General features: G+C 27.2%; 2 protein-coding genes across 2 annotated transcripts; one reads left to right on the top strand and one right to left on the bottom strand.

Moving 5' to 3' along the window:
• The first annotated feature begins 3,749 nt into the window (after positions 1-3,749).
• LOC150027351 (peroxidase A2-like) lies at positions 3,750-7,113 on the top strand. Its single transcript, XM_090303152.1, has 4 exons — positions 3,750-4,047; positions 4,351-4,542; positions 6,193-6,358; positions 6,543-7,113. Exons 1-4 carry the CDS (start codon positions 3,829-3,831, stop codon positions 7,019-7,021), a joined length of 1,056 nt encoding a protein of 351 aa, XP_090159278.1. The 5' UTR covers positions 3,750-3,828; the 3' UTR covers positions 7,022-7,113.
• A 334-nt stretch (positions 7,114-7,447) lies between these two features.
• Positions 7,448-11,348, bottom strand: LOC137832043 (peroxidase A2). Its single transcript, XM_068640016.2, has 4 exons — positions 11,066-11,348; positions 10,425-10,616; positions 8,196-8,361; positions 7,448-8,094 (listed from the first exon to the last, which is right to left on the bottom strand). The coding sequence occupies exons 1-4, from the start codon at positions 11,282-11,284 to the stop codon at positions 7,613-7,615; spliced, it is 1,059 nt and encodes a 352-aa protein (XP_068496117.2). The 5' UTR covers positions 11,285-11,348; the 3' UTR covers positions 7,448-7,612.
• Positions 11,349-15,611: the final 4,263 nt, after the last annotated feature.

Raw genomic sequence — 15,611 nt, 5'->3', positions numbered from 1 at the left:
GATTCTAGAAGAGGGTTATAAGGGTTATATAAGTTTACATCCCAGTATGAATAAGATGTACCAAAATTTGAAGGAATCCTTTTGGTGATCAGACATGAGAAAAGAAATAGCTTAGTATGTTGTGACAAGTTTGACATCTCAAAAGGCAAAGGTAGAACATCAGAGACCTAGTGGTTGTTGCAGTAGTGGGATATTCTCGAGTAAAAATGGGATAGCATTGTTATGGATTTTATTACCTATATGCCGAGAATAGTAAGAGACATTGATGCAGTCTGGGTGATAGATGATCGACTAACAAAGAGCGCTCATTTTTCTTCCAGTTAATTTGAGAATAATATAGCCAAGTTGGCACAGTTGTACATCAGAGGGATTATGAAATTGCTTGGAGTGCCTTCGAATATTGTTTCTGATAGAGATGTCAGATTTACTTCATAGTTTTGAAAAATTCTACAAGATTATTTGGGGTCTAGATTGAGAATGAGCTCTGCATATCATCCTCAAACAAATGAGCAGTATGAGAGAACGATCTAGTCCTTAAAAGATTTGTGAGGACATGTGTGTTGGATCATCTGGGAAGTTGGAATGAGATGTTGCCTTTGATGGAGTTTGTATGGGAGGAAGTGCAAAATAAATTTATATATATTAATATAATTATTATTAATAATAATAAAATAAATTATACTCATATTATTAACATTATTATTAAATTATTATTAACATTATTATTAATAATATTATTAACATTATAATTAATATTATTATTAACATTATAATTAATATTATAATTAACATTATAATTAATATTATAATTAACATTATAATTAATATTATAATTAACATTATAATTAATATTATTATAAAAATTATTATTAATATTATAATTAATATTATTATACATATTATTAATATTATTAGTATTAATATTAATATTTAATAAATTTAATATTATTATCATCAATTTAATAAATTTAATTTAACTAATTTATATCATAATTTCAAAAATAAAATAGTTATGACAATATATAAATAAAATAAATTTAAAATAAATAATATTTAAAATAAACAAATATTTTATATAACATTTAGATAATTTAAATATATATTTTATTTTACTCAATTAATTTTAAATCAAACGCTTATTTAATTTAATAAATCTAATTTAATTAATTTATATTCAAAATTGATAAATTAAATAATTTATTATAATATTAAAAAAATAATTCTAAAATAAATATAATAAAGAATTCAAAATTAAAATATTTATTATACATTAAAAATATTTAAATTTTAAAATTCTAAACATGTGTGGGCTATAGCGGACGCGTGGGTTCTGTGGGCAATGCAAAACGGACGCATATGCGTGGGCCGCGGCCGACGCAAAACCGACGCCTATGCGTGGGCCGCGGCCGACGCAAAACTTTTTTTAAAAAAAATAAATAAATTAATATATGCGTCCAATGTAAATCTTGCGTGGGCTTTTACTCATTTTGGCCAACGAGAGTAGCGTCCGCAAATGGCCCACGCAAAAATTTGGAAGCTAAATCAAATTTTTCTCGTAGTGGTTGTCGATAAAAAGAATAATAGTTTTTTATAATAATAATAATAGTATTTCAATTAAATACTTATATTTTATTAATAAACAATTATCAAAATATTATTTTGATAATATTAATTATTAATATATGATTAGTTAACACCGAACATGCTAATATTTAATCAATTGAAGGTTATGACCAAGTACTCCAAAGTCATGCAGATGGTTAATGGACAACCATTTGACTTTTGTAACCTTATGCTAATGATGGAGTAAAAATGAGCAAATTAATGTGTAGAACCTTATTATAATAACATATAATATATCATTTAAAAATGATCTTGTTATAATTAGAATATTCATATTATTATATTATTGTAACAAGTTATTAAACAATTTTATCTAAAACAAAAAAGAATATCAAAATATCATCACTCTTCTAATAATTAAGAAATAGGTGGCTTTCTAGAAAGAAGATCTTTAAAAGATTTATTACAGAATTCCTGTTTAGAAACTTGACTTTGACATAAGAAACTTAAAAGAGAATACCATAATTATTAATTACTCTTAATCATCCACCATGTTTAATTAGATTTATCAATAAAATTGTGAAATAGAAATTAATTTAAAAAAAAAAAACAATTAGTTATTATAGTGAATAAATTATAGACTATTTCAGAAACTAAAAAAAATTGGTTTTAAATTAGTTTTTATATTGTTAAATAGTTACTAAATTTGTATCTAATTAGCTACTAAGATTTTAACTACCAATTATTTAGATTCTAAATTTGGTAGCAAAAACCTTGGTAGCTAATTAGATACCAATTTAGAAATCATTTAACAATAATAGAAACTAATTTTAAAACCAAAAGTTTGTTTAGTTTTTAAAATGGTTTCTAATTTAGTCACTATAACAACTAATTATTTTTTGTCTTTAAAATAGATTTCTATTTCATGATTTTCTTGTAGTGTATGCAATCAAATTAACACTACAAGAAAATCATGAAATAAAAACCAATTTTTAGAGACCAAAATAATTAGTTGCAATAGTAATTAAATTAGATACCATTTTAAAAACTAAAAAAAAAATTAGTTTCTATTTCATGATTTCCTTGTAGTGTAACTTAGATTAAATTTCTTTTATAATATAATTTTTTCATAGTTATTAAAACTAGATACTATATCATATTTGGTACATTTTTTTATATATATTTCTAATACTTATTTTAAAATCACACTCAAAGATAACTTTTTGTCAGTAAAAGGTGTAATGCTTTTTATATAGAATATGTACACTTTTAATAATTATTTTAAAAGTCACATAACATGCTTTTATTACATTAAAAGAAAATTATGAAATAAAAACTAATTTTTAGAAATAAAAAATAATTAGTTGTTATAATGATTAAATTAAAGATCATTTTAAAGACTAAAAAAATTTTGGTTTCTAAATTAGCTTATATTATTGTTAAATGGTTTCTATTTAATTAGTAGTTAAAACCTTGATAGCTAATTTGATACTAATTTAAAAATTATTTAACAATAATCGAAACTAATTTAGAATTAAAAAAAATAATTTCTAAAATAGTATCTAATTTAGTTACTATAACAACTAATTATTTTTTCTCTCTAAAATTGATTTTTATTTCATGATTTTATTTTATGTAAGCCAAAGTTGAAGAAAGCTCTAATGCTTCACAATTTCCCTGAAAATCACTCTTTTACCCCTACTACATTACAGGTCAATGCTAAAGGTAATTTAGTATGAAAATGTTTATGCAGAGAGGTTCAGGGGAGTGGATGCTCTCTTAAGAGAGGTGAATTATTTTGCACAGTGCCTACTGCAGTGGTATGTGGTGTTGCTGTGGTCCTACAAAGCAAATTTTAGTTAGGATCAAGATGCTGAACTTAGTGTACACAAGTTTTTTGAAATTCAGTTTTCATCAAAAAATACTTGTGTGAAATATAACATTTTCTAAATTCGTGGCTTTGTGTGCTCCATCACATTCTACAGAATGTGGGAATAACATTTCAAGAAGATAACGATTCCTACTCTTTACTGGTCCTACCATGGCACAATAATTCAAGTAAAAAAAATCAAGAAGCATCATAGCCAATTGGGCGCCATATCATAAAGAATACATTCGTGAAAGAATAATTTAAAAAAAATGAAGTTAATGCAAACATATGAGATGTCGTGATTTCCAAGATATCCACCCATTTCATATCTTGTATAAATAAAGGATCGATGTGAGATCTGAGAACATATTAAGTTGGGATCAAGAACAGCCAAAATGGGTTCCATGCGTGTAGTAGTAGTGGCAGTGTTGTGTGCATTTGCATTGCATGCAGGGTTTTCAGTCACTAATGCTCAGCTTAGTCCTACGTTCTACAGAGAAACATGTCCAAATCTATTCAATATTGTGTTTCAAGTCATCTTTCAAGCTTCCTTAACCGATCCCCGAATAGGGGCTAGCCTCGTCAGGCTTCATTTTCATGATTGCTTTGTTCAAGTATGTACTTCTTTTTTCCAAAACACTTGTCATTGTTTTTTGCTCTTTTTACTAAGCACTGTGCTTATTAAAACAACCATGGTATGTGCACAGTTGCATTCATTCATTACCTAATGTTGTAATTAGGTACTTAAAGAAAAAAGGTGGCTTAATTCAGCTTAATACAGTTTTCTTGAACAAGGAACAAACAAACCTGGACAACATTTACTGTTTTTATATCATTAGAATAGGATATAGATACTATGGTAAAAAGGAGAAATCTCATTAACAACAACTAAAGCTATATTGTTATATTCTTGACAGGGTTGTGATGCATCAGTTTTACTGAACAACACTGCTATTATAGAAAGCGAACAAGATGCAATTCCAAATAACAATTCAATAAGGGGTTTGGATGTGGTCAATAATATCAAGACAGCGGTGGAAAATAGTTGTCCGGGGACAGTTTCTTGTGCTGATATTCTTACTATTGCAGCTGAAATAGGTTCTATTCTGGTAAGTTCAAATTCTCAATCATTTAACGTAGTGTGATGTCCTAATTAAGGTGAATTAGAAAAAAAAGGAAATATACAGTTTATGTTAGATTTAAAAAATGGCATGGATTAAAAATTATATACATGGTATTGGGATTCAAATATAAAATTTGTAACAAAAAAATTTTGGCTGATTAAAAAAAATTATAATTAAAATTCAAACCCAATTCTTTGAATAAGGGTCACACCGGATATCATTGAAAGATCTCAATCCTCAATAAGTATTAATGGATGGGAATCAGTCATAGTTTTTAATTTTAATACTCTTAGACTCGAAAATTTTGATTGATTATAATAACCTTTTTTTTATCAGCAATAACTGATTATAAATAACTTTTCCGGGCTTTTTGAACAAAAAAGCAAGATAGAGAAGATTGGCAAGAGTTGTAGGTTATTCTTTATGATAATTAACTGGCGTAATTAAGATTAAACCTAAGGGCATAGTTTTTAATACCATAATTTTAGTGTGTGTGTGTGAGTCACCATTAATCACATGAATAAATGGACTCAATCCGTGTTGAACTTACTTGCCTCCAAGATATGCGAAAGAGGAAAAAAAACTTAAGCAATGTTTAATTGTAATAATATATTATACACCCTTGAGTGTGAAACAGCTAGCCAACTCTCAAGTAATAAGTAATAATATGAGAAATGATGGTTTCACAATTTTGAAAAAGAAGTATATAATTTTTTATGTAATAAATTTAAAAATAAATATATATAATAAATAATAAATTTATAATTAAATGATATTAAAATATTAAAATTATAATATGGTTATATAAAAAATTGAATTGTCAATATATTATTATTTTAATAACATCTCAAAATTCGGGTATTTAGGTATTTATTAATAGGGTGGTGACATCCGTAAAACACATACATTTAACAACCCTATTAATTATTACTTTAATATATTAATTTTATTTTGGTTTTCTTTTTGAATGTCAAAAGAAACTTTTCCTTATTTATAGACAATTCGTTATCATCGTGTTCAACTCTTGCACGGCAAAAATGATTTTGAAATACCTCGCATCATCAACATAGAAAGTCAAATTGAAGTATATAGGATGAATTAATGTGTTGCATGTGACCTGGCTTTTCGTGCAAAATGCTTATTATTACGTATATGTTTTCTTCTTTGCGAAAAAAGTCATTGAAAAGAAAATAGAACATAATTTGACTTTTGTTTGTACTGAAATATCTTTGATGATGTTTTAAATAATTAATCACTATCTCTATAAAAAGAAAAAAGTTTTATTGACACTCTTCAAAAAATAACATTCACTTTACAAACTATTTTAATAATATAATAATATATATTAGAATTTAAAATTAAAAAATAAAAAAAAATATGATTACAAAATTATTATTTAAGAATGTCAATGTGTGTGTTTTTATTTAATGGGTATCAGTGTATCATCACCCTATAAAAAATATCTGTGCCATATTTAAAAAATATAAAATATCAAAGTATACAACTATATATATGGTACATTGTTGTTTTGTTCGAGACAATAAATTAAAATTTCAGTTAGTTAAACATCCACCATTAACTTTTGGTTGAGTTTTATAAAATATGTACTAAAGTGTTTTAATTTATCTATTTCAGGGAGGAGGTCCAGGATGGTTAGTTCCATTAGGAAGAAAAGATAGTTTAACTGCAAACAGAACCCTTGCAAATCAAAACCTTCCTCCTCCTTTCTTCAACCTCACTCAACTTAAAGCATCATTTGCTGTTCAAGGTCTCAACACCACTGATTTAGTTGCACTCTCAGGTATGCATAATCAAATTCACATTACTAATACCTAGCATCAACTTCATGATCTCAAATTGTATTTAAGGTATAGAGTTTCTTAATTTTTGTTTAATTTGTTGAAAAGTGAATAAGTTAACATGGTATCAAACACTACATGTACTATTTCTAATTTTCAAACCATTATATATATGCATATACACAGGTGCTCATACGTTTGGAAGAGCTCACTGCAGTACATTCAATAACCGATTATACAACTTCAACAACACTGGAAACCCTGATCCAACTCTGAATACAGTTTACTTAGCAACACTGCGTCAGATATGCCCCCAGAATGCAACTGGGAACAACCTCACCAATTTGGACCTCACCACTCCTGATCAATTTGATAACAAATATTACTCCAATCTTCAGCAACTCAATGGCTTACTTCAGAGCGACCAAGAACTATTCTCTACTCCTGCTGCTGATACCATTCCCATTGTCAATAGCTTCAGCAGTAACCAAAACACTTTCTTTGACAACTTTAGGGCGTCAATGATAAAAATGGGAAATATTGGAGTGCTGACGGGGGGTGAAGGAGAAATTCGGTTACAGTGTAATTTTGTGAATGGAGACTCCTTTGGACTAGCTAGTATGACGTCCAAAAATTCTAAACAAAACATGGTTTCTCAATCTTAATAAGTTAACGGGAAATGTGAGCTGTAAAAGCAAATTAAAGGTTGTAAACCTCTTTACTACAATATTGAAATAAAACAAAGTATGCATGAAAACGTGATCTTTTGCTATGCAACTCTTGCCATATTATGTGTTTAAAATTGTCATTACATTATCAGGACAAGGACTGTATGCATCTACATGAATCAGTCACACTGCTACAAGTACAAGATACCCGTAGATTTGTATTACAAAACATTTTGTGTAGCAGACAGGGTATCCCAATGCGTATATATATCAGATCTTACCAGACTTGTGCCTGTTTGTCTGATACATATTCCTGTCCTAATTGTATGCACAATTAATTTCCATATGGTTTTACTTCTGTAGCATTTGAAGAAAGAAATGTATAGACTTTATATTATTCAAGTAAGAGAGGAGAGAGAGAAAGGTGGAAATGATAATGAGATTCATCGAAGTAAATACATAGCAAACTGAGAGGTACATGGCAAAATCACTTTGCCATCCACACTAATTGGACAATTTCAACACAGCACCAAGGTTTAGAACCTTTTATTTTCCCTTTACTACACATATTAACTTACACGTATTAACTTACTTAGATTGAGCAAGCAGGTTCTCATTAGGATCTTTGGAGGCCACACCAGCTAATATTGCGGACAAATCCTCGTTCACAAAATTACATTGCGTGCGAATTTCTCCATCAGTTCCTGTCAGCACTCCAATATTTCCCATTTTTATCATTGACACTATGAAGTTGTCAAAGAAAACGCTTTGGTCACTGCTGAAACTGTTGACAAGGTCAACGGTAACAGCACCAGGAGTGGAGAAGAGTTCTTGGTCGCTCTGAAGCAAGCCGTTGAGTTGCTGAAGATTGGAGTAGTAGGCGTTATCAAACTGATCAGGTGTGGTGAGGTCCAAATCAGTGATGTTATCCACAGTTGCATCCTCAGGGCATATCTCACGCAATACGGCTAAGTAAGTTGGGTTTAGAGTTGGATCAGGCTCACTGTTGTTGAAGTTGTATAATCGGTTTAAGAATGTACTGCACCGAGCTCTTCCAAACGTATGAGCACCTACACATGTATTATCCATGGTTTAATAATGGAAAAATTATCTAAACTAAAATATTTATCTATTTGTTGTTGCTAACAAATACGAATTTGATTATGTGTACCTGAGAGAGTAACTAAATCAGTGGTGTTGAGACCTTGAGCTGCAAAGGAAGCCGTGAGTTGATCTATTGTGAAGAAGGGTGCTGGAAGATTTGTATTTGCAAGAGCTTGACTTGCGTTTAAGCTATCTCTTCTTCCTAATGGAACTTCCCACGATGGACCACCTCCCTGTAAATAGATTCAAATATTATAAACCAAAATCGGAACATTTGCATGTTCCAACCTTTTTTAAAAATATATACACTGCAATGTTTCATATTTTCCTCTCTCAATACACTCTTTCAAGTCCCTCAAATACAACTAACTTAATGTTTTTGAGACTAATCCTCTGTGTAAAATCTGTGTCCTCCTCCTACATCAAACAATTTAAGCACTGCACTTTCAGATTAAAACTTTACGGATTAGCACAGAGAGCCCTAACTGTATCCTCTCCTTTGCAAAAAAAATGACTTATTAAAACTTATAGTTTCTAATTCAGGTAATGATAGCCCCAATAATATTGTTGTTGTGGTATGCAATCATAACGATAAGTAATTGCAGTGTGAAATTTAACATAAATTACTATAAGATATCTATAATAACGTAGGGCAATTTAGAAAGAAGGTAACTATCTTATAATTAAAACACAGAAAATAATTTTGGGGATACCATATATAACCTATGGTATCTAACGTTATTTTTATTCAATATATTGCACCAAATTGTATGTATGGGTTTTCATTAATTATTTAAATATCACCTTTCACTCTTACGAAACTATGCTATTATTTTCCTTGAGTTCATTACTATTTTCCAAGAATTAGGGTATGGAATAAGCATTGTACATGTCCTACATTACATACATCAAAAGTTGACTATAATAATTAATACTGCAATAGTATATATATTGAGATTATCAAAATAATTTCTGCCGACCTACTAGAGTTGAATTTTTGAGATATTAGTTATAAAGATACCTAACTTCATCGCTCTGAACATGAAAGAATTAGCCAATTTCACACTCAGGGGTTCGAAAATAAAAAAATTGCTTAAGATTTTTCTTTTTCTTTTGAAGTATATATTTTGTGCAGCTGTTATTTGGGAGTATTAAAACATATATCCCTAGCATCCAGCTGACTACAAGTAGATTAAGGCTCATTGTTCAAGTTTTTTTCATTAAATAATTGCTTTTAAGAAATAGATCGCTGAACCCTTGAAAACAGTTTAAAAATTTAGGAAAAACAATAGAAAAATGCAAAGAGAGAGAATATATAGGAAGAACAAGTTATATAATCTTGTAGGCTTCTGGACAGCTTTTACATAATTGTAGGCTTCTAGATAATTAATTTTGTCATGCGTTTGTTACAACTTTTAAAATAATAAAAATTTAACGAATCATAAATTTGATTACTGAAATAAAATCAATTACTTCTTTAAAAAATTAATGTCAACAAACTTTAATTAGACTTTTTATTTTTTTAAATCTCTAAAACATAAATCAGTAAATTACTTTACTTCAGAATATATTTAAAATCTGAAATAAATTGGTTGTAAACCTTATCAAGACAATATGTTATAGTTCAGGTCTAAATATAAAAGAATGAAAATTTTACTGATTACTAATCATTTTCATACATATATAATTTTTTTATCAGCAAAAATTAAATAAAATTAAAAAAATTATTTTAGAAATATTTCAACCCTTATATACCTACACATAACATATGATCAGCCAAGTTGAATAGCAACTACAACAAATATACCATACTTTTCCTACAAAATAGTGGTGGATAACAAACATGAGAAAATAATATTATCTTTAAAATGAGGAATTAAATAATAAGTGTGTTTTACTTCTTGGTTAAATGTAAACCTAAAGAGTTTTACTTCTTTTCTATTTTATTTTTAATAAAATAACACCGAATCACAGTGAGAGTATTTTCAATTAAATTATGAATGTTTATTGATAATAGAGATCGACCAACTAGTACATCACTAGCTCCAATTTAAAAAGTGTTATGTTCGAATTTTAAAATAGTTATTTTTCAACTATTTCATTGTTTTCGATGTTTCGATTGCAACTTACAGATTTTAAATTTGAACCCTAATACAAAAAAATTGAATCCATCCCACATTTTTTACTGGAGAATCTAATCTAAAAGGAACTTTGATTTGTGTTTTTGGTCTAATTCACCATTAGGGCACTATATACTAGTCACCAAAAGCTAAAAAGGTTGGAAAGTAGAACTTACCAGAACAGAACCTACTTCAGCTGCAATAGCTAAAATATCAGCACAAGAAACTGTCTGTGGACAGCTATTTTCGACTTCTGTCTTGATGTTATTCACCACATCTAAGCCCCTGAGTGAGTTGGCATTTGGAAGTGCATCTTGCTCACTTAGTATGGTGTCAGTGCTGTTCAGCAAAACTGATCCATCGCAACCCTGTCACAAGAATAACAACTTCATTCTTCTTGATTTATCACTCTACTTCTAAATTCTTATATATATACTCCAATTAATATTTTAGTTACTGAAATTAGTTAATCATAGCAAGCATATATATATACTATCGAGGCACCGTCCATTACTTAGACAGCTAAAAGGTCAACGTTTGTTTGTTAGGTTTTAGGATTAGCAAAAAATATGGAGTCCATTACTCTTTTCTTTCTCTTCCTTTGTAAGGATCGAAATAAGGTTTGAGAAGAACAGATTCTTTTTTATCTCTGCTAAAAAACTCTCGCATTCATCTATATCTAACAATCCATTCAAGAAAAGTTTCTCCTAAATTTTTTTCCCATTACTTTACTGATTCAAACCAAACAAACGTAAGGTTGTGAAAAAACAAATCTAGCTAGTAATTACATATGTTTGCATGTAGAGAATATACGTACTTGAACAAAGCAATCATGAAAATGAAGCCTGACGAGGCTGGCACCGATTCGGGGATCGGTGAGGGAAGCATTTGAGACGACACTAAACACAATATCGCTTAGCGTTGGACATGTTTCGTTGTAGAACGTGGGACTGAGCTGAGCATTAGTGACTAAAAAGCTTGCATGCATAGCAAATGCACAGAACACTGCCACTGCTACTGCACTCATGGAACCCATGTTGAGTGTTCTGCAGTTAATACTGAGTTTGCTTGTGCTCAGATCTCATCCCAAGCCTCTGTTTATGGAGATCGTTGGGTGGATTTCTTGTATTAACTATTTCTCAGAAAGGGAACATAAAATTAATATGACGTACGTATTATACTGTATGATGATATCATGCTTGCTCACGACGACTACCTCTTGCATCGTGTAGGGCAAGAAAGAAAGACCAGAAATCATTATCTTCTTGAAATGTTTTTTCTAGTTAAATGTGGCTGGAGCACAAAAGCAACAAATTTAAGAAAATGTTAATGTTTCACACAAATATGTTCTTGCGATAAGACCAAAAAACTCATGTAATAAGTTCAGCACATCTTGAATCCAAATTCAATCTTCAATTAATATGGCTGGAGCACGTCCAACAAAATTAAGAAAATGTACACTGTTTCTGAAACTAAACAAAAGTTGATGATTAGAATTAGATGTCTACACTTGCTAGATATTGTGTAAAGATATGCTTAGAATTAGATATATGAGGGAGTACAATAAATTTATTAAATGTAGACGAAAGCATTATATTTATTAAATTAAAAACTATTTTATAAACTAAAATTCATTTGATATTTAAAATAGTTTTTATTATTAATAAAAACTTATAATATATAATATACATTTTTTAGTAACTATTGATCATAAAAAATATTTATTTATTTATTTATTTATTTAGAGACAATTAGTCACTATATTTAAGATAATTTTAAATTGGTATCTAATTAAATTTAGAAAATAATTGATAGTTAGAATCTTAGTAACTAATTAGATACCAATTTAGAAACTATTTAACAGTAATAAAAACTAATTTAGAAACCAAAATTTTTTTAGTCTCTAAAATAGTCTATAATTTAGTCACTATAGCAACTAATTTTCTTTAATCTCTAAAATTGGTTTTTATTTGATGATTTTCTTGTAACTAAATTTTATAAAATTTTAAACCAACTTTGTTGATCAAATATGTAAAGATAAAAAATTATCACTAAATTGGTCTCAAAATAAGGAATATCTATAACTAAACATTATTTATTTATCTATTTAATCTTTTATAATAAAATTAATAAATGAAAAAAATAGAAAATATGATCATATCAACTAAGTTAAAATAATTCATTGAATAAATATATAAGATAAAATTAACTGAATAGAATAATAATAATTTTAATAATATAAAATAAATATTTATAAATATTAGTAATTATAAAAAATCAATAATTCCAATATATCTATAACGAATAGGCACATAATTAATATTAAATATATAATAAAATCTTTTGTTAAAAAAAACTAAGCACGCTTTGGTTTTACAAAAGCAAACAAAAATATCTATTTAGAAAATTAAATTAAATACATTTAGTTTCTCTAAGATTTAAATATTTTAATGTATTTTAAATATTTAGCTTTTGGAACAATGGCATTATAAACCAGCATGAGGCTACAATTGAGTTGGAAAAGTAAGTTAAATTTCATGCGTTCTCACTGTTAAAATTATTTTATCGTTAACTAGTAATTATACAGGGAGGTATGAAAATCAATTCCCGTTCAATTAGGAGGTATGAAAAGAAATTCAGATGGTGGGCTTAACAAGTGTGGTGTTTTTTGGTTATGTGGGCCAGTTTCTACTTCTTCTCCTTCTCTTCAACTCTATCTTACACTCTTTGTTCTTTTAGTTTAGGTCATTTTCTAAATACAGTATAATATATTTTAAATAATTAAGAAGATTGGTATAATCTTTAAGGAAAATTAGTATCATATTTTTAAACAATTAAAAAGGATTAGTGTAGGAGTAGGGAAAAAATGGGAAGTTTTCTTTGTTAAGTAATATCCCATTATGACTTAAAAAAGTAATAGACAAATCATTTCAATTTATAAATAATTTATTATGATGGGTTTAGTTGGTGTATGACATATTATTCATTATTCTTAAAAAAAATACCAGACTGTGGATAAAAAAAGAAATCTCGTTATTAGTCATGGTAAAGCCATGATATAAAATTATATCTTGATCCTTTTAAATTTGTTTGATAAAATTCAAATATATATATATATAATGAAATTTCTATAATGTATAAGACATTTGAAGAAATTATTAATAAGAATAAACATGGATTTTTTTATTGTAAATGCATTCATATAATAACAAAAACTACATCACTACGCCATAGATTAGATATATAATAGTCAATAACAATTCTATCAGCCATATACCATAAATAATACAAAAGCTAATTTTTCAAACTATTATTTACTGCCATTTATAGTCATTAAAATACATAGAAAAATACTAATATGGTGTATAATGATTGAGAAATAATATTATCTCTTGAGCGATAAGGGATTCGATTTCAAGTCTATAAAAAATACTTTTTAAATAAATTTCAGCATATAAAAAATTAACTGTCAAATCTAAGTCAAACGATAGCCACGTTAAAAAAAACATAAAAGTTAACAGTCACATGTTCTTACATTGTTTTTTCTGCCAAACAACTTTTATTTTATACTTTTTTCACTATTTTTTAACTAATTTTTTCTCTTAAAACGCAGCGCAAGTAATATATAAACGAGTAAAGTTTTAAAAAAAAATAGTCTTTAATAACAATTTTCACAGTTGATATATTGTTTTTCTCTCTCACGAAATCATATTTTTATGTGTAGGGATTAAACACATGTAAAAGAGTTTATAATATGTTTTGGTGAAATAAAAAATAGGTTTATCATTGTCACTCCATTACTTCTATTCACAATTAAGCTTCCATTATAACTAAATATAGATAATGTTCCCTTAAGAAGCTAGTTTAATACATAAAAGCTCTGCTAACATTTATTGTTTTTTACATCGAACCTATATTTTTTTGAGCATGTGGGCACGAAGCGTCACGAACAAGGTCATGGAAGAAAGATAAAAAAATTTGGAATCGGAACTAAAAAAAGACTTTGACTTTGTTAGTCCTTTAAATAGCAGTATGTTTAAAAGAAGTGCATGAGAAACGAAGAACGTGATGGAAGAAAGACAAACCAATTATGGAATCAGAACTAGAAAAAGACTTTGAACTTGTCAGTCCTTTAAATACCACTATTTTGAAAAAGACTGCATCACATTTTTACAATTAAAAAATAAGTTTAATAGGTTAAGACGTATGAGTCTTCCCAAAGGATATGCTATTAATAGTTTGTAAGAGATTATCACATTATTTTCAATTTCAAATTTTACAATAATAAATTTCTGTATTTTCTTTTTTATGTTATTTATTTAATTAAGAGTTCAACTCCTATTTAGAAGTCTATTATTAACAATTTAAGTATAAATTTGGTGTTCTCCAATTTATGAAGATGGGTCAAATAAGCAATATATATATAGTTGTTGTATAGATTAGTTAATGGTTTGTTGAAGTTGAACATTTTGATAAATCCCTTCAAATAAGATTTCTTATAACAAGGAAAAAGAGGGAGGAAACAAAATATTCAAGGGTAGGAACAATGAATGGATTACATTGATTAACATGAATTTAAATATATAATTAGGGTTGTTAGGATTGCAGTGGTAGTAATAAAAGAGTTTAATGTGTACATTTTCAATATAACTTCTTTTTTTATGTAATACCAATCATCATGCATTCGTTTTAGTACACTTATAATACTGCAAGCAAGATTATTTTCTTTGACAAAATAAATTAAGAAAAGAATTTTGAAAAACAAAAAAAAAATGAATATTTCTACATCACAATAAATATAAAAATGTAACTTAACTAGGAATTAAATTAAAAAGGTAATGATAATTAATAATAAAATAATGAATAAATTAATTCTAAAAACTAAGAATATATTTAACAAAATTATCAATTAAATATAAATAGATGGCGTATTTTTTAAAATCATATTTTTCATTAAATATAATAAAACATATTATTATTATTATTAAACATGTTTACACTAATAATATTTATGTATTAAATATATTTTTTATCAAACAATTTTTTTTTTCAAATTTTAGACCAATTATAATAAAAATATTATTTAAATAAGTATTTATCAATTTTAAAAATAAATAAATAAATTTTTAACATAAATAAAATATATTATAATATTAACGATTAGTTAACAAGAAAACAAACGAATGTCTCGTAATATTATAATATCCATGATTAGTTAATAAAAAAAATTAACAATTTAATTTACACTGAAAATTTTATTATTTAAAAAATAATAAAAATTAATTTCAATAATTTTTTACTAAAATAGTTTATAAAATCTAAAATTTGAATTAAAAATAAAAAAATAATTTCAATAAAATATA

Source organism: Phaseolus vulgaris, chromosome 6, assembly GCF_051622355.1.
Source record: "Phaseolus vulgaris cultivar YP4 chromosome 6, ASM5162235v1, whole genome shotgun sequence".
In the NCBI taxonomy this organism is placed as follows: domain Eukaryota; kingdom Viridiplantae; phylum Streptophyta; class Magnoliopsida; order Fabales; family Fabaceae; genus Phaseolus; species Phaseolus vulgaris.
Note: the sequence above shows the minus strand (reverse complement) of the source record. Positions and strands in the feature narration are given on the sequence as shown.